This window comes from Apteryx mantelli, chromosome 1 (genome assembly GCF_036417845.1).
Source record: "Apteryx mantelli isolate bAptMan1 chromosome 1, bAptMan1.hap1, whole genome shotgun sequence".
NCBI classification, from domain to species: Eukaryota; Metazoa; Chordata; class Aves; order Apterygiformes; family Apterygidae; genus Apteryx; species Apteryx mantelli.
In genome coordinates this window covers 162,533,584-162,553,951 of record NC_089978.1, presented here as the reverse complement: position 1 = coordinate 162,553,951, position 20,368 = coordinate 162,533,584, and the positions used below count along the sequence as shown (strand labels likewise).

Genomic DNA, 20,368 nt, shown 5'->3' with positions numbered 1-20,368 from the left:
TCCACCAATTAGATCATTTCATTCAATTCTGGAGCCAAATAGAGGCAAACCAAGCTCAGATGCTCATTTATCAGAAGAGTTAGCTAAACATGACTTCAAAAGATGTTTTGATGGAAGCAAAGAAATGCTTCTCCACTCCAGCTCAGCCAAGACTGAGATGTTCCTCACTACAAGCAGTCAAACTCTCAGTACTGTACCTTTCTCTCAGTTCTTCTGTCCTAGGCTAGCTGTGTGTCACAGTCGCCAGCATGGGCAATAAGAGGGGCAGAGTACATTTAGGACCTACTCACTTGAACTGAGCAACACTATCTAAAATGTTGGTTCTTCCTTTTGGCACTGCAGAAGAAAACCCTCAGGAGAAAAAGCTACATCTTAGACGTGTTTGCCTTTTTTTTCTTTTGTCATCCTCAGGGGTCAAAAATTCCTTTGATCTACACACCCCTTCTTTTCTTAAGTAGCCAGCCTTTCCTTACTTCCCGCTATCATCTGTGTGAAACAAAAAATTGACAATCCCTTTTCTCTCTCAGAGTGTAATGTTTAGTAAGAGCTTACTAAAGTGACTGACAACTTTACATTGAGGAGCAGGACCAGGTGCCCTGGGAAAAAAACACTCAGACCACTGAGAGACACTACCTTTCTGGTCTGGAGGCTGTCCTTGTTCCAGAAACAGTACATTTGCATAACATTGCAATCGTCTTGGGTGGGGGAGAAGAGTATGTATGCAAGGAGATAACTTTCAAGGTACATGGATTTATCCTAATGTTCTTGCCAGTGAGTCACTGCTGTTTTGATCATTTTGTTTTTGAACTACAGTCTCAATAATAGATTGTAAGAAGCAAACAGAAGGGGAATTTTTTTCTGTCTTGCAGCAATTTTAAAAATAATTTTCCTGTGTCATCTACAAAAAGATGATATAATTAAATACTTTAATCCTGACCACAAATAATTTATGTAGTGGTTCAGTGAGAGAAACCTGGCATTGCCTTGTCATTGAGCATTTACTTAATTCTGTCATACCTGCTTGATAATTATTCCTTCAGATCTGTCCTTGCATTAGCAACAAAATTAGCTTAGAAGACTTGGAGAAAAAGAGGAGGGGGAAAATCTTTCAAATTAGTTAATAATTTATGATCAGTGTTGAGTCAGCCTTCATCCAGTCTTTCTGAGGGGTGAACTTTCCCATCTGTTGTGAAATGAAATAACAGTAGTACTTTTCAGTTTCTAGAGCTGATCAAAATCTGATAATGATAGATAGAAGATCTTTTTTTCCACCTCCAAAACAGATAATGATCTCTTTTCAGTGCCTTAGTGATGTAAGCCACATCTTACATAAACCTTCCTTTCCTTTACTGCATGCATACTCACACATTTCTCCTCTTGCAGCATTGATCTTATAAGCTTAAATGGGAAAGTGTTTATTTTCCTTTCATGGGAAGGCAGGAGCCAGATTCCTCTTCAAGCAGTGATAATAAATGGAAGGTTGTCCCAGAATTTGATCTATGCCTTGGAGTTTGTTGCCTCATGCAATTAATGGGCTGAGCCCAGGTGACAGAATAACAGCTCTAAATTCAGTCACAAGGTCACATCTTATTCTAGAAGTGAAGAAACCAGCTTTGCATGTGTTGTAGAGGGGGCTTTATGTTGGTTTACTTTTCTATTTTGTTGTTTTGAGGATGTGTGTATCACTGAAAATGATTCCTACATTTCTTATGCTGATCTACAAAGCACTGTTGCCAGTCCTTTTTTACAGCATTGAACACAGAGAAAATCATACAATCAGAAATAAAATGATCCTGTGAAAAATAAGTTTATTTCTGAAAACCCTAAGGGCATGATATAGAACAAGTGTAGGTCCAAGCTAAAAGTAGCACTAATGAAGTGGGGAGCTGAGAAATGCCACAGGGGGAGGTTGAAGTCACTCTGGTAAAAGGAGACTGGAACTGCATCAACTAAATAAGAGTGAGTTAGGGTGCATTAAAAAGAAAATCTGTGGACAGATAATTTCACAAGAGATCTTTGGAGCCATCTACATTATCTTTTCTTTGTGAAGAGTAAGTCCTAGAAAGATCTGTTTGTTTGGGACTAAAGATTTAGATTTTATGTGTGGGTGCATGCACCTCCAGGAAAGAATCCTAGAGAAAGATCAGTTCTGCCTTTTTAAGGGATAGAGGTGGAAACGGAAGTGAATTACTGAAGGGACTCTTTCACACATCTACCAGGTTATACAGTCTGTCCTCAGTGCTAACAAGGGATTTACCTTTTCTAGAGATTAAAATAGTTTAGCTGCAAATCCTATTTACTGCATGCTTTTGGAGGTGCAGACTGATGTCCCGACAATTTTACTTGGAGTGATTTAAGGAATCATTGCCATCATCTCTTCATTACTTCTCCATGAGCTGCATTAACAGATTTCATGGGTACTGTAGTCCCTTTCACTGTCCACTCAGCCATTATAGAGAGCCAGTGAAGAGGGTTGCAGCTGGCTTTATGCTAGATAGACAGTAACTCCTCCTGAGAGGTGATAATTTCTTGAACTAGTGTGCTTGCTTCTACAGCAGTTGTGTGACTGTGGTCTGAATGAATTCTCACACTACTAAATTAAATGGAAGCCAAGTTTTGGTCTCTAGAATTAACTGGATCTTACTGATCTTCCCAATATGCAGCCAAAATTCTCATCTACATCGTACATTTTTTGCCATATTGCTTTTCTGATCTGCAAGTGCATATTAATTTGTTGCTGGTTTTCAGTCCTTGAAAGGCAATCTATTTTTAATTTGCCAGAGTATTAAATGTGTTTCTATAGTAATTTGTATTTATTATGGTGCCTAATAGATCTGCAGCATGACTGTGTCAAAAAGGTGACATCAGCCTTCCACTATGTGGAGCAAAGTGCCAATAAAGGGAGTGTCTTGTGATCGTCTGATGGGGTGAGGGAGTCTTTTCTCTCCAAGGAAGACAGAGAGTGAAGTCCTTTGTTTTTTAATACCCTTTTTAACACAAAAGAGGCTTATCATACAGACAGGCTGCAGCTAATTTTTTGTATCTTGTCTTATTTATATGTTCCTTTTTTAAGAGCAAGCACAGAGTGTCATCTAGCATCAGTGGTTAGGAGGGAGTTAGCCAAGTCCAGTTTACAACTTTCATTTTTTTATTGCTTTCCATCTTGTCCCTAGTCAGGTGAACAGGAAAATAAGTAAAGGGAAATATACTCTTACTTGATTCTGTCTTCTTATCCTTTCGATTACAGAATTCATTAAGACTCAAGATAGATTTAAAACTCATAACAATATTTTACTGCTTCATAAAAGGAATGTTGCTTACACTTCGTGCATTTGTAGAGATTAAGGGGATTAACTGGTACCATAACTTCCTGCCCTTTGCATGCTTTCTTGCAGTGCTTGCACAGATGGCTTACAGCATCTTTGATGTCCTAAGAATTCTTAATGCTTTCATGCCCTTCTCTTTTTTTCTTTTTAGTGTGGAAGTATGGTTTATCTTATTTAGAGATTTTCAGTACTTCAGCTGATCAATTTAGATGCCTCCCTTTAGTATTTCTAAAGGAAAACTTGCACATTAAAGCATGCTATAAATTCACTACAAAATCATAGTTGTATTAGGCTCAGATTCACAAAGGGATATTACTGATGAAATTTCATTCTAAGTGAAGTTTAGACTTGTAACTTACAAAACAGTTCACCAAAGTTTCACCTTGCTTTTAACGATAACACACAAGCATTTTAAGTTCTGCTGCTGCGCATGCCTACAGATGCTGTCATTTTGGTTGAGTCAGACAACTGCCAGCTATACAACTGCCAGCTATTTTCAGCCTAAATCTGTTTTAAATCATGAATCTCCTGCATTTACCTTTCAGAAGGACCTAAGGAGTTGACCTCACTACTGAAGAAGAGTACAAAGGAGAGGATGTGGAGGTGTTAGTGCTACATTTTACATAGTAATGTAGGGGAAATAGTATATGGCCAGGAAAGGGAAGGCCTTCTTTAGCCTGAAGGATTTTAAACTACTTCTCCTATTTTTTAGAGAAGTACCCTAAACATCTGGCTGCAGGCAGCTTCCTGGTGAAGCTGTGCTGCTGTGCACCAGCAATGCAAAATTAATGGGATAGAAAGGAAAGGAGAATAAGCAAGAAGGATCTTGACCCTATCATCCACTGAATAGGATACTTCTCTAGGAGGGGAGTGGATTCTCTTCCAGAAACTGCTTTTACAATTCGCATTTTCCTCCTCCACTTATTTCCAAAGAAAGCAAAGTTTGGAGTGCTTTTTCTGACCATCGGTATTTCATTATTCTCTTAGCATCTGCTAAGTTTGGCTTTTCTGCACATTTATTTCTGTGGCTGAAAGCAACTCTGAGATCTTATTTGCCTTTCATTTGATGCACTCATAACTATTGAGTGTCAGTAAACAGACTTTTAAGGTTTTTCTGATGATATTTGTTACTGGGGCTAAAAAGAGCAGGCTCAACTGAATATATATGTCCTCTCTGTCTTGTAAGCACAATGCAGAATACTTCCTTAACTCTAGATGCCAGAAAGTTTAATAGTTCATAGCCTTCTCTTCTGATCTTCTCTCCTCTCCTAGCAGAAAACAGCAGTCAACACAAAAGTTGAATTCTGGGCTAACAGAGCTTATCTCAAAGCATCAGTGTGAAAACAGTCTGAACAACATTCTTTCATAGGTCTCTGTAGACGACACGTGAGGCTGACAAAGTGAAAAGCCCTTCAGCTTCCAGGAACAGAAGCAAAGAGACTTTTCTGAACATCAGGACTGGTAGACTGTTGCACTCTTGTTGCTTTTTGTCCATATAATGTCAACATTATCCAGAGAGCAGACTCCCGTTAATGAAGCCTGGAACTTTCCCCATCTGTCTCACTAAATGCCACTTGGAACAAGCGCCTTTTCATTTGACAATAAAATCAATGAATGAAATATTAGAAGCTTGAAAGATATGATGTGCAGAATTCATTATGGGAGTTGCTGTGTTTCAGTGGACAGCAAGTCTTGCCCTATCTTCCCGTTACCATCAACATATCTACTTAATGAAACTGGCACCTTCTGTTAATCTCTCACCTCTTTGCTTTTAAACTTTAACTCTTTTATAAGACTTTAAAGTCTCCCTGGCTCAGAGCTGTGTAACAAAACTGAGCATTCTCTGTGAACTGTTTGGCTTACATTTTTGATCTGTTTGTCACAATTAAAGCCAGATCTGCACTAACTAAATAATTAAACAACAGAGAGAGAAAAGGAGCTTAAGTTGATTTTCATAACACTTATTTTTATCCCCTTATTTAGTTCTTCCTCTTTGCTCTGAGGTTCTTCAGAACAAAAGGAATCACTCAGTGCTAAGCCAATAAACAGCAAAGAAAGGCAAATGACAGTGCTGAGATGGACTTCAGTTAAACACCCTAAAACCTCTGGAACTATCCACAAAGATTTATTTGAAAAAGATGAAGGAATTTTTCATATTCCTTCATATTCCTTTATTTGAAAAAGATGAAGGAATGAAGGAATTTTTCATATTCCTTCTTCCAAGACCTATTTGATTCTCTGTCAGGAATATTAACCACTTCATTGTCATTCTAGCCAGATGTGTCATATATGTAGTGAACAGCTGAAAACTAAGAAAGTAAGCAGTAATTAATGTTTAATGGCAATCCATGCAACATACACTACTATTCACCCTGGAAGTTCTAAGTGCTGTATAAGTGGCAGCTAGATAATTTTATCTTTGTGTGAGTCTTGACTCTCTTGTAACAGACAGCGTTATTACATGCTAGGAAAACTGAGTCAATGCTATTTATGGTTTCGAATTGAGTTTATCAGTAGACACAGTTTCAGCAGGAGAACACCTCAGCCAATTCGCCTTGCAAATCCCTTTGTCTCCAGAGTGCAGGTTAAAAGAAAGAGAAGGACATAGAGAAAGAATGGTCATATTCAAACTTAAGAGCAATTCTCTGCGTGTGTATTAGCTATTTGCAGTGCTCCATCTCTTGCAGTCAAAATAACGTGCAGCCCTGCGGCAGGACAAAGTTTTCCATTCTGTTCTCCAAGTTGTTCCTTTCCACTTATATGCGCATCCTATATTTAGCCTGACTGCAGAATCATGTCCTACTTAGAGAGGCTGAAGCTCAGCAAAGAGGTGGCCCATCTGTGATTGCGCAGCAACTCAATGATAGAATGAGCAACAGATCCTGAGTCTCTTGTGCTCATCGCTAAAACATGAGGCATCTTGTTTGGCTCTGTACAGCCACTGCTTTGTTGCATCAAGCAGAAGCATCTCTTGTTCGATGGGCTCAAGATGCAAAACAGCAAATTGTTGTTTAGTATCAGAGTTCTATCAACACTTCCCAATATAGGACTAATTGTCCTTAGCCATTAGATATGAAAAAATGTTTACCGTGTCATGTTACCATCTGATACTCCCAGTGCATAAATCATTCTTAGCCGTAGTGGTTGTGAGCTCTAACCTGTCTCGCAGCCCATAATTAACAGGATGAGGTGAGCTCTTCACATAAACAAACTGATTGTCAGTATAATAAGTGCCGTTAATAGCATTGTCAAGAAGTGCCAGGCAGGTAGCAGCATCTTACTGCAATCTGTGTCTACTGAAGAGAACACTCCTGAATTTTCATCTTGAATAATTTGCCTGGTTAAGCCACAAAGCCAAAGGGAAATGCAGAGCTTGTTTATTTTTTAACAGAACTGAACCCAACAAAGGGGAAAAATAATGTCAACATAGCTGGATTTCAACACCACTTACATTAACTTGGCAACCTTTTTCACATTAAGTATGTGGCAGCAGCCCTTTTCTACCAAATACAGCCCTGTGTTTTTGTTTTTGTTTTTTTTTTACTTAACACCAAAAAAACAGTCCTTTTCACTTTATTCATCTTGGATTTTTTTCTGTAATGGTTTCTACATTCTGGGACTTCTATGATGCTCAGAAAAAGTACTTGTGAGACATATTTACTGATTTCTACTGATATCTACGGATTTCATACTTCTGATTTTTTGTGAGACATACTTACTGAAATGCTTACGAACCTTCCTGGTGTATCCATCAGTTTGGAGGATTTGTTCCTTTTAAGTAAAAAGGAAGAGAGTTTACTATCCTGCTGTTTATATTCGATAACCACCTAAGAGGATATAAAGTAGAAAGCTGCCCACAATTGCCACGAGCAGTCTCTGGAATATTAGAAAACTCATATCCTTCTGTCTCTAATTCATTGTTAATAAATAACAGTTTGCTGTTCTAACACTTACTACCGAAACCTGATAAAGTATAGTGAAGTAGTGATGGATCAGTAGTGAGTTATCCTCATTTTACAGAAAAAAAAAGAGACAAACAGCCGACTGCTAACCTCTGTTACTCTGGGGTGAATCTGAGTTAAATTTGTTCAATTAAGTGAGGCAACTCGAGATTTACCTTGCTACAGCTGAAATGAACAACTGACTGAATGTCAAGAGGAATGTGAAGAGAAGTGGCCAGAATCCCAAGGGACTTATCCGAAGTAAATTTATGGCAGAGCAGAATGTAGCATTCAGGGATGTGGTGAGAAAAAATCAGCCATTAGCAGACCAAATAAGCTGAGAGCTGGTCAGAAGATGAGATGAGTGGAATTTCTAAATGATTATTGGGCAGCAATAGTAGCTTAGGCACTAGACCGCTAAAAAGGACAGTATCTCTCAGTATGTAGAACAGTGTTGTGGGTCTCGAAAGTCCTGTCACTTCTTCATAGATCATCACTCATCTCCCATTTGACCTCGAAAAAGTCATTCTATGACTGCCTCAGTTTCTCCAGTTGGAAAGAGTTCTGTCATTTCCTTTGTAAAGCACTACTCATGAAAGGCATTGCATAAGAGTTAGATTACTGATTACACATTGCATCCAGCTGCTCAGCTTCCCATTACTGAGATGTGTTTCACAGATGGGATTTGTGCCAACCAATATGTGCATCTCAGGACCTTATCCCCTTTGTAAAATGGATAAAGTTATGACAGACAGAGTCATGGTGCATGGAAAGTTACTTTCATGCTCTTCACACACTCGTCCAAGACAGTTTTGTTTCATTAACTTTGGCAGCAAGAAAAAAAGAAAGCTTTTTTTATTCAGTGATCACATATTCCTGCATAGGACAAATTCGTGCCATGGTTTTAACAGCCTGTAAGTTCCTAAAGCACTGGGCACAGTCATTTGGAGATAACTTTTCCCTCAGACCTTTGCCTGAATACTAGAACGAGTGGATTGGAATTGACTTTGTAAGGACATTTTGCTGATTTCAAATAAAGAAGCTGTCAATTTTATATAAGCATTTCTATGTTTGTTTTATATTAAATAAATCAAAATTTAAATGGGAGACTACAATAGGGGAAAAGCAGTTTTAGGACACACAATCTTTAGCAGCCACTGGTGTGAATAAAAAAGTGAGATGGGTAGTCAGAACAGAGAGTACATCTCAGTGACCTCCTCCATCCTGGTTAGCAGAATACCCATGGTCTGAAAGGGTTCATGTCAAGTTTTCTTTAGCTGTTAATTAGGTGGCAGTTCTACTGCTGGGACATGTTGTGCTATAAACAATGACATAAAAACTGAAATGAGAAAGGATAGGCTCAGCAGCACTTGAAGCTGGCATGGATATCTCCTTGGTCTGGGTTACAGTGTCATAACTGTCCCTCTGTGGTCAGGCTCGTTCTTCTCCAAACTCCATGCTAGATCAGTTTTCCTGACAATGCTTCGAGTATGTCCTTTCCTGCCAGGCAGGAAACAAACAAAAACTTCTGTGCATGTCCAAATCATAGCATCTTTGAACTCTTTTTAAGTTGCAGACAGTGCCTGAGGCCTGTTGTTATTGCCTTGCCATTGTCACACAAAACCTTAGAAATTTTCGTTCCAGAGTGAAAGGTTTATTCCATGCTTACTCTTTTGTGCTTGGCTGCTGAGAATCCGTTTCCTTGAAACTGTGCAGATGAAAGTGTTGCAAACTTTAATGACAGATTTGCTAGCTTTGCTGCATTTTGCTTGACTCCTCACTGTCCTCTTCCTTTCCTAACAAGCTCCTTGGAGGAGAGAAGATGAGGGGAAACCCAGTATATTCTCTTCTTTTGATTAATTTCACTCTTTCATCTTTCCTTATGCTGATGAATCACAGATGTAGCTCTTTACCCCAATCTCTCTCAGTCCAATTTTGTATACTTCATGCTTTTGATCGCCTTTTGTGTCATTGTCAGCTCCAACTGCATTTGACCTAAGTTGGCTCTATTACTCAGGCCCATGAACTTAGGCTGTGTTTTGACTGTGCCTTTTGAATCCTCCCTCAAACCACCTACGGAACACCTGTCATGTTTCTTTCTGTACTGACTTTCAAAACTCTTGCTGAATTCTTCTCCAGCCCAAGCAGCTGTTAAGCTGTTACTTCTTTTACCATGGCCACACCACCACCTCTCAGTACATACAGAAGGCAGCTGATACCATTTTTTAGATTCTTGTTCCAACATTGCCAGTGTCTTCTTTTATTCCTTTCACTAATTCCTTTCTCCTGGCCCATCTTGTCTTTCCCTGCCTGCTAGGTACTGCATCTACCTCTACTTCACTTATCTGTCAATCCTTTCTTATCATGTATTAACTGCTTGTCTCCTCTCTTCTCTTCCTGGCACCAGTCTGCTATCCAGTCTGCCATTCCTGTGGAGCCATGCTCTCTTCTCTTGAGACAGTCCTGCAATAGCTTCAGTGAGCTACTTTTCAACTGCTTCTCATTCAGGCTGATCTTTAATAACTCTCCATGCAGTTTCTATTTCTGAGAAGTTGGTCCAATAAGAAGAGCACAGAGGCTGTTGGGAAGCAGCAATGTACCTGATGCAAATGAAATATCAAATAACAAAGTTAAACTTTTGTGGCAGGCATATTGCCCTGAAACTCTGTTGACTTTTCCGCATGTAAAAGATAAGCTCTTCATGACAGAAAATGCCTCTTCCTATACCTACCTACATACACATACACATATATATGTATACACATGTATACATATGTATACACATGTATACACATGCAGTTCATATGTATATAATATATATATGCATACATGTGCACATAGGGTATATATGTGAAATAAATGCACAGGAGAGGTAAAGCATTTCAATTCTGTTGAACATAGTGTGTCCTGCACTGTACAACATATGAGAAAAATGCCATCTCATTTCCTAGGGACACACAGGCTTGTGCTACAGGGCACACACAAGATTTCTCATCCATATTTTGCACTGGATTTATGATAAAATTTCTAAAAACTTTGTAGAGGGAAGTGCTAAAGATTTTTTGTGCTAGAAGTATATTTCCAGAGATGACTCAGGGAATTTGCTGCAAGAGAAGAGAGTCTGATCCAGGGACGAGAGAGGGCATAGAAGTAGAACACAGGAGTGAGTTTGGGAGCAGGGAGAAACATGAATTGATACAGACAGAGCAGGAATTTCACAGGGAATCAATAGTGAGGATGAAAAGCTTGAACTTGACAGTGATCCGAAGAGATGAATGAGATATGTGGCAGGAGAAGAGAAAGATTTTAGAAACCACATATTTTGTACGGACAGGTGCAAGATCAGAGACTGGAAGGTCGTAGAGGAAGGATCAGAGTCAGGGAAGACTAGCATGAAGTGCCAGACATTCAGCTGCTATAACTCAGCATAAGTAGACTGATTTCATTGAAATGATGCAGATTTCTGCCATGCGGATGTGGCTTCACATATATAATGATCATTTCAGAAAGGAAGGTGTGCCTTATGCAGGTATTCAAGAGATAAAGCAAAAGAAATTGGGAGAAGGAGAGAGAAGGAGAGGATGGGAAAGTACATTAATGAAAGAGTTTTACTCAGAGTTGTGCAGAAAATAATCCAGCTTGATTTTACCATTACAGATTCTGCTAGTCCGCTCATATAAAAAGCAGAATAGGAAAAGCTTGTTCATGATCTTTTTCATTGTGAAACATCAAATGAAACTAGCAGATACCAGATTCAAAATAAATAAAATCTGGTACTTCTTCAGGTGAGTCATGTGCCACAAGTTGCTGGAAGTTGGTAGAGCCCTCTGAGAAATGCCACCATACAGCTACCCTGTTATTATACTCTTAATTACACAGCTGCTACTTGCTACTGTGGGAGACACAGTACTGTGCTGGATTGAGTTTTAGACTAGCCAGGTGCAGCCATTATTATACTTTAGATATGAACAGTTAATACTTCAAAGTGCTTATGTTTACATGATGTGAGGCACACAAAATGGGGAAGGGGTAAAAGAGCTATTGTTATCCACATTTTTTTAATGGAGAATCGAGCAAGAGGCTGTTACATGACTTGTCCAGGATCACACAAGAAATCAGTATCAAAGTTAGGGACTGAGATGAGATATTGGGTCTCCTTCAATGCCTGAGTTATAGGATCATCCTTTCCCCTTGATTAGCCACCAAAAATCTATGAAGTGAAAAGAGAACTGAAGGCATTGAGTTGTCAGGCTTAGAAGTATCTGTTTTTCCATGGAAACCTCCTTCTAGCAACAGCTAAGCTTTTGCAAGGAGAGAAGCACTTCTCATCATGTGAGCTGTCAGAGAGCTATACTGTGCAAAATACTGTAGGTGTGTAGCTGCCTTCTAGAGGAAGTCTCGTCCCGCAGCCAGGTGGAATACAGCCTGGATCTGGGCAATCCAGCTGTAATTCTGCCTGCTTGATAATTTTTCACCATGGTCATGCCAGAATCATAGCTGTGTTTTCTGTTGTCTGGCTGTTAGTGGTGATATATGTATAAGTAAGAAAGACAGCTTTATTTTCATAAGCTAACTTGTGCGTGGAGTAACAAAGAGCGAGAAGAGTGCACTTAATCATAACTGTAGACCCAGAGCAGAAAACAATGACAAAGTTCTTGTTGTTAGTCATGGTGTTTTATTATAATAACTCTTAAGAAGAAGAAAGAGGCAGTTCAGAATACTGAACAATTCAAATTCATAATGGTAGCCACAGTGTTCTCATTTGCTGAAAGAATAACTCTTTCACGCTTGCCTTTTACAAAGGCTTTGGTGGCAGGGAAGATCAACACTCTCACCTCCAGAAATCTGAATTCAGATTCTGGTACGATCAGAGGTGAAACAAGACTGGTGAAATACCAACTAGGAAGTTTCATTCACATTGCAAAAGCAGGCCCAACAGCACTGTAGCCTTTGCTTGGGAGACTTAAGTTAATCAAAAGCTAATAGTGCAAAGTTTCAGCAGAACTGCATATGCCTCATGGGGAAGACAGGAAGAGTGGCAGAAGGACAAGTCAGAGCAGAAGCCAGAGAACTGTGGACAAGGAAAGTTTTCATTGTGCCTGCTCACACTGTGCATTGCTTTGGCCAGTACCTCATTTCTATGACTTCCTAATGCAGCTGAGAAAGTAACTAACTAAATGAAATGACTGGTAGTACTCAAATATGTTAGATAAATTTTTTCACTCACAGTGATCATTGATATCAAAATCTTTTGATGAAAGTTTTGACAGAAACATTTTTAGTTGTTCAAAACCAGAATGGCAAAAATTTATGATTTGGATTATTTTTTGAACTTTTAAATACATAGAATAATGTGGCATATAAGTTATATATTATACTTCTATATTACATATCATGTTGTTCAATACTATTGAAATGGGGTGTTGTATATTGTTAATATAAAACATTTAGATATGATTATGCTGATGGTTGCAAATCAAAATATTTTGGGACCTCTTTTCCAGAAAATATTTCTGAATTTCAGTTTTTTATCCCAATTCAGAATGAAAGCATTTTTTGGAATCATCAAAATTTGCTATGCAGCTAAAGTTCAGTTCTGATCAGTTCTGCCCTCAGTTGAGATCATAGAGATAACGTAAAGGGAAAAAAAATTGGTATTCTTCTTTGGAAGAGACAGCAACACCATCCCAGACTAGAAAAAATGGAAGCATAACTAGTGAAGGTACTAAATGTATCTTCATAACTTTCTCCAAGATGGCTTGGGAGGCAAGTCATTTCATCTGCCTAATGAGATTTTATATACCAGTAAGAGTTATAACAAGTTATATGATATATTAGCCTAGGACAGCACCTGAACATTTGTGCATTCCCAGGTGGCTGCAAAAGCAAACTGAAATGTGTTAGCTAATACATTTTACTTTGTGAAAAGCCAAAAGGGCAGGTACAGGCAGTTATTCCAGCTCAGTTGATACAACATAAATCACATTATCTTATCCATGTATCTGAGCTCTAAAGCTTGCATGTTAATTGCTGCCTTCATCTATGTCCCATATCAAACTCCCAGAAGTGCTGTTGAGAGCAGGATTTGTTCTGGTGCCTTTAAAAATACAGGGGAAAAGGGGAAGGAAATGATACTGCTACAAGAAATATATGGAAATATAATTTCCTAAGCCTTCCAGTCTATATTGATATGAGAAATACTAACTGGAAAATAAGTATTTCAAGGGTATATTTTTAGAACTGAGATTTTGAACTAGCAGGTGGGAAAGCAAAGCCATTAACAAGCAGCAAGGTTTGTTCATTTCTTATTATTTGTCAGTTTGAAGGCTGAACTCTGTGACTTGTTTGGCAACACATGGGGCTAAAATAATGAAAGCAGATTGATGCTCCATGGTAAGGAAGTTCAATATCAGCTTCTTGCAAATAGAATTCTAACATTTCTTTTGATGTTAGCAGTACTGTCCTCAAAAGGATCTGCTGACTGCTGAGTTGTGAAATGTGCTATTAGAGTATGGGCAGGGTCACTCTCTTCCTACCAGCTGTGCCATTACATTCCAGCCCAGCTGCACCTGAATTTTTTACTGTTTTTCTCACCCTTTACTAGCCATGGTAGTTTCTTATTTTGATTTATTCTACCTCATCTGTAAGGGAGTGGTTTATAAAGAATAGTCAGCCTTCTAGCACAGGATCAACAAGTGTTAGTTTAAATCTGTGCCCCTAGGCCTTTTCTGACTAAGACTTGTTTCAATCAGTCAAGATCCCTTTCATATTTCCTCACAATATATGGCCCATCGAGCCTCATTTGCTGTCCAGTGTGTTCTGTGTGTCTCACAGGCTGAGAAATGCTACAGTTTGTTTGGAGAAAGAGCAGACCTTACTTTCAGCAGTTGCTTAGGATGCATCTGCCTCTAACTTGAATTCCTCTCATTTTCTTATGCACTGTGCTCTCCTAATACTACCAGTTTTGAGTAGCACCAGTGGGGTGATAAATGCATGGTGGGCTTTTAGATGATCCTTTCCCCTCTCACCTAGATTTCTCACCTTTTTTAAAAACTAGTGAAGAATTATAATGTGGAAAAAGAAATATATAGTATACAATGGAAAAGGAGAGACATCACTAGAAAATGAGAGCTGGTGAGGATGGGTGTGTTGTGACTGGGATAGAGTAGGCTGATCCTGAACAGTGGTAAGGAGTGCACTCAGTAATCTCTCAAAGTCATTTCTAGATTGATTTTCATTCACTCCTTGAATGCTTTTGTAATGTGCAGTTCTGCTATATTTGTTAAATGCATTGGCAACTCACTCCTCCTTACCCCTTACACTCTTTGAAACTGGTGACCTAACCCATCCTAACTTCTCCCTGGCTGTTTATGAAATTAAATGAATCTTCTGTCTGTGTGTCTTGCTTCACAGCCCAGTCTCTCTGTGACCATACCAAATTTTAGTAATGCAGACAATGGTCCTACATATGCAGCATAGAATGATAATTTAATACTTTCAGTGCAATGCTGTGGCCCTACACCCAGTTTTACTAGCATATCTGAGATTTGGAAATGTTCTTGCAGAGCATGATATTTAACTGATTTCTAGAAAGGTTGTAAACAATTTCCAATCCCAGTCATACTGCCCTTACTGAGTGTGTCCCTCTGTCAAAATACCATTCCCTCTGTCAAAACACCATTCCCCTTCCTTTCTTTGTTTAAATCCAAATGCAGTTTTTTCCTTCCCTCCTTCACAAGAGCACCATTTCAATCACTTCTCTTATTTACATTTTATACAGCACATCTCAGGATAGATAATTAAGTCCTTATCTATACAAACATTCACTTTTCAGTTGATTTTTAAGCAGTGCAAACCTTCTAGACACATTTGATTTAAAACACGTTTTACTCTAGCTGAAACCAGCTGCTAATCAATGTAAGCTAAACCAAAATAAGCCCATCTAAAGCTGAAATCATAATTTCACACAGGCATTACCTAAATGAGTTTTAAATTACTCTCTTGAATTAAAACAGTGCAACTTTCTTATGTAGGTAAGCCCTTAGAATTCAATATTTTCTAGAGCAAAAGGGATTTCCTTTGTGGCTGAGAAAAAAAACCTGAAACCATTTTGGGGGGGAGCATGGGAAAAGAATAATTTATTATATCAAGCTTTGTTCTTCAATTATATTATCTCTATCAGAGTATAAACAGATCTTCATATTAGATGATCATTTTACCAACACTTACGTCTCACCAGGAGTGTTCTTCATCATTGTATTCCAAAATCAAGCAGCATTCAGATTTGTCTGGGTGATATATTTTTGTCAGCACGGCAAAGTTTCCCACAGTGTTTAATTACTCAGACTAGCCAGGGGAGAAGGAAAGAAATGAACCGTGCTGAGTTTGCTGTGCCAGGATTGTTTTCTGTTACATAACTAGGCATCTTCCTAATGCATGAAAGGAAGGCAGCCTCAGAACTGCTGTCTTCTGTTTCCACTGACTGTCCCACTCCAGATTTTGTGTTTACCATTGACTGACTGCCTTTTTTTTAATGATGTGTTTGTAATTTGCTCATTTCCAGGGCAGCAGGTTCTTGGCTTGGTGGAGAACCAAAGTGACTGGTATCTGGGCAACCTTTGGAAGAATCATCGTCCCTGGCCAGCACTTGGGAGGGGCTACAATACAGGTAAGCCCTGAGGGCTTTCTTTGAATTAACATTTGCATTGAAGGTGGAATTTACCTCCTGGTATAGAGTATGATACTGTACCTCCTTCCCAACCTACCTCAAAATTTGCAGCTTAGAGTAGTAAAAATGATGTAGTGTGATGCGTTTTGGAGTTTCTGCTTTTATGCTGCTCTATGGGGAACATGTTCTTTCTCTAAATAGTCTTAAGAGAGACATCCTTTGGGGAAGGACAGAGCTTTTCAGTAGTAGTCTAACACATCCTAAGCACATCTCTTAAAGATTTCTCTCTATGATGAGCACCTGAAGCATATGTAGGCCCAGCAAGAGGGAAAGAATAGGAATTAAGGCTCATCTTCTGTAGAGAGGTAAATGGTATCACAAAATGTCAGCCTAGTAACGATATAACTCCTGCAGGACAGCAACAGGGTCATAATTCTCCTAATAAAATGCAAACCACTGGCCATCAATTTCTGCTACTGTGAGAAAGGAATAAAGGCACTAGATCAGAGAATTTATTAGGTTATGAGAGACAGGTCTTCCCACTGATTTGTGTTTGGTATGTGAGAAAACATAGCAGGTGCATAAAGAACACACACATACATCTAAATCATTTCAATGCTAGGCTTTATGCACTGGTGCAGTGAGTGAGGTTCCCTCTCTATCTGTAATAAAAGGGCAGAACAGATGGTGAAGGCTCCATTTAGAAAAGATGAGTCTATTTAAATACCTGTACTATCAGAAAATGATTCACCATGATAGTGGTTTTGCTGTGCAGAAATATGCAGGATTCAACTAAACAGGCTAACTAGAAAAGGATTGCACACAGTTGTAGCTGGGTCATCTGTGTTTCTATATTCCTTTGTGTATTGGGGGGAATCATGCCAGTTTTTGTGAATTTGAATTTCAGCCTTTGCAAAACATCTCTGTTCTCTGGAAATGTTCAAAAGAATAACCTAATAGAACTCAAATAGATATGGATGTAAGATAATGGCAAATGAGGTTTGTTTCCTGGTTCTCTACTCACCAGAGTAGAAGTACATATATTAAGGCTTGGATTGCCCCCACCCCCAAATACATGAGACAGAGCTAAGTTTCATGGGTTTGCCATGATACCTGAAAGCTCACATTATACGTAATTGAAACTTGTCAATGTCAATTATGTCCAGTGTTATAGCATAAAGCAGTATCTTTTGTTCTTCTGAAAGATGACCACCTTTTATAATTACTTTCTGTTGCAAATTTACCTTTTCCTTTCTGCCATTTTAATGCTGGTAGAAAAAAATGTGGCACAACTACGTAGCATTAAAGTAACCAAGAAATGCATGGTATCTAAAATGTAATTATGTAAATAATAATTCTGTAAAGCTTTCATTTATATTGTCATAACTTACTGATCCAGGTTTTTTTTAAGAGTGCCAAATGTCAGTGTATCACAAAATTCTTCTACTGGAAGCAAAACTAATTGGATATCAATGGTCTTTCACATTTATTGTATGTGTTAATTTGTGTTGAGTGTAAATACATAGCTACCTGTCCATGAATAATCTTGCCCATGATTTTAGTCTGTTCACAATTTCTTTCTTCAGACAACTCACATGCAGTTATGAAAACTTTTTTTTTTTTAAGAGACATAGAAAGAAAACCAAAAGCTAGATAATGAATGGAGGATTGCATAGGTGATTGTAATAAGTGGAGTTACATTTTTTCATACATGCAACAAGGGATCACTGCAAGCTCTGAGAGGTAGCAAATGATATGTTATTGACAGAATCAGAATAATTTGCTGTAATTTTTTTTTTACTTAAATTCATTGTTTGTCTCAGTAATGTAGCAGAGATTGGAGGTATAAATCTCTCAGGGAAGAAGAAATAGCAAAAGAAACTGGGGTTTGTTTGATGTATTCAGCAAATTAAAATAATTGACACTGAAGACAACACTGTGGCCAAGGAGGATTCAGAAAACTAAAGGAGGGGGCAAAAGAAAGATTATAACTCTAAGCAAAATTCATGACCAAAGCTGGGCCAGGAAAGGGAAAATTCAGAGCTTCAGGTATTTAAAGCAGTATTGAGGAACAGTAAAAGAGACCCCAAAACCCTGGAACTTTAATGAGCTCAAAAAAGACAAATCAGAAGGAAGGTATGAGAGATTTTGCTCTTGGGAGAGTGTTTTACTACAGTCTTAAGCTGTAGTCTTAAAAAGAGAGATTTTTATGTGGGTCTCTTCAGCCAGGTCCAGCCCTGGAAGATTTGATGCAGAAGCACTCCTCTGAGTCAAAACTCTTCCACTGCCTTCCACTGCTTCCTCCCTAATCCTAAACCATATAATTTTTCACTCACCTCTTCCTTTCTATGTCTCAGCCAAGCTGGACAGCATGTAGATTGGGAGAGTCTGGAAGGCAAATACATTAAAGCCAAAGTTCTATTTGTTTCTTCTCCACTAACCCTTTAAACCTAGTAAGCATATGAGTTCTCCTATTCCTGTGTGCCCAGACCAAATCTCCAGACAGCCAATGAAGATATTGAAGGAAAGTTTTTTGTTTGGTTGCCTCTTGCTCATTTGCACAGGCAGATAATCCAAGTCACACTTCAGTCCATGATAATATAATCTTAGGAAAAGCAGACCAAACTCAAAGTCAATAATAAAAGTCAGATAATTTCGTCTTGCGTAAAATGTTCTTAGTTAGACCCATTCTTTATTCGCAGTGTTTGAGACAACATTCACTTCCTCAGGCCATTTTAAACACTTATTTCTGTGCCACAAAGGTACCAGAGCTTCTTCTGAACCTCATTCACCAAAACTCAGTAAGCTACCTTACCAAATACTCTTTGTATATGACACCCACTCCATTTTGCCTGTCTGCACTGAGATTAACACTTACAGGCCCATAGTATGTTAGTTAAAACGCACACTTCACTCTGTGTAATCTATATTGTTTTTTACTGACTAAACTGTGCTTTTGAAAGTATTGCCTAAACTGCACTATGATTTTTCTCTTTACAGATGCTAAACTGACAGCTCCAGAATTGCTCTGTATGGTTTGATGTTCATTTCTGGAGTAATGGCCATCTTAATCCTCAGAAAAATATTTTGTCAAAGAAATTCTAAACATAAAAGCTTTTAGCGCTTTGTCTTCATTATACTTTCCAGCATGGTGGAGAATAGCTTTTAAAAGCTGTTTCTGGTGACTCTGTTGTCATGATTTTAGGCCACTTCCTCAGGTGATGTAAATCTCTCTTGGCTTCTCTGGCTTTACTGCATCTTGCCCAACTTACAGCAACTGAGAATCTGTCTCCAAGTCTTTCAAATGGAGCTTTAGAATGGATCAATCTAAATTATACCAGGCGATATATTCAGTGCAGAGGTTTCAGAACCCAGGAGAGTTTAGTCTCTTGACAATAATGTCCATTATTCCCGAGACAACTCAGAATTCATTTTCTATCATGCCACAGCACAGGAACCATTTCTTAGAGTGACCCTTTCCACCATGAGGTCTGTAAAAATCTTACAGTAGTAGAGACTGTAAAAATTAATGCCAAAACAGAACAAGAACAATACTAAACTGAGGAAAAAACTAACACTTGAAAAACTGAGGAAGTTTGGCTTTGTTTTTGTTTTTAATTAGAAAAGTGTAAGAGCCTTAGACTCAAACTGTTTTCCTAGGTTAATATTTCAGTTATCACTGGAAATGTAGCTATACTATGTATGCTCTGTACTGTTTTCAGATCTAAATTTTTTTCTTATGTTTTCTGACTCTGAGAACAGCCATCTTGGTCCGCACCAAGGACTGACTAGGGATGTGAGCCCATGGGTCTTGAGACAACCCATTTCTATCCTCTGTAATTTTGGATCACAAATTGTGCTTCTTCATGATGATACTGTGCATCTTCAATGCAGAAAGCAGATGACTGGTAGAGAAAGGCAGAATAGGGGTGTGTGTGTGTGTGTGTGTGGGTGTGTGTGTGTGTGTGTGTGTGGGTGTGTGTGTGTGTGTGGCGGGGGGCGGGGCGGGGGGGGGTGGGGGGGGGGTCCATGGAACTGTCTATGGTCCTGATCCAGAAAAGCAGTAACTGCCTGCATCTGTGCTCTGCGCACTTCACTGTTAGTGTGAACAGCTAGGCACATGTGTTTTCAGAACAAGTTTTCACTGAACTGAATACTATGATATCGGACCTGATGTTAAGAAGTGCTGAACACTTTTAAGTAGACATTTCTGTTTTTCAGCAAGTCTCACAATTAACGCTTTGAATAGATACTGTTGCCTAATTCTGTATAGATCTGTTACCAAAATACCTTTTTTCCCCTGGAAGCCTCAGAATTCTATGAGAGCCATCTGTATATAATTTACAAGTTATATTCTATAACTGCTGACTACCACTAGCACTTTTCTCCATGGTCTAGAGAAAGGAATATATTGTTGTTTGAAAGAGGCGATT

The 20,368-nt window shown here is 38.7% G+C and overlaps 1 protein-coding gene across 4 annotated transcripts in view; it reads left to right on the top strand.

Moving 5' to 3' along the window:
* LARGE1 (LARGE xylosyl- and glucuronyltransferase 1) overlaps positions 1–20,368 on the top strand; it is a 285,687-nt gene that overhangs the window by 205,223 nt on the left and 60,096 nt on the right. For all 4 annotated transcript variants that reach the window (XR_010886140.1, XR_010886141.1, XR_010886139.1 and 1 more), the window contains one exon: positions 15,831–15,935. Coding sequence is in view for 1 of the 4 variants with exons in the window: in XM_067309055.1 (XP_067165156.1) it covers positions 15,831–15,935 (105 nt within the window). In the remaining 3 variants the exon portion in view is untranslated. The remainder of the gene's footprint in view (positions 1–15,830; positions 15,936–20,368) is intronic.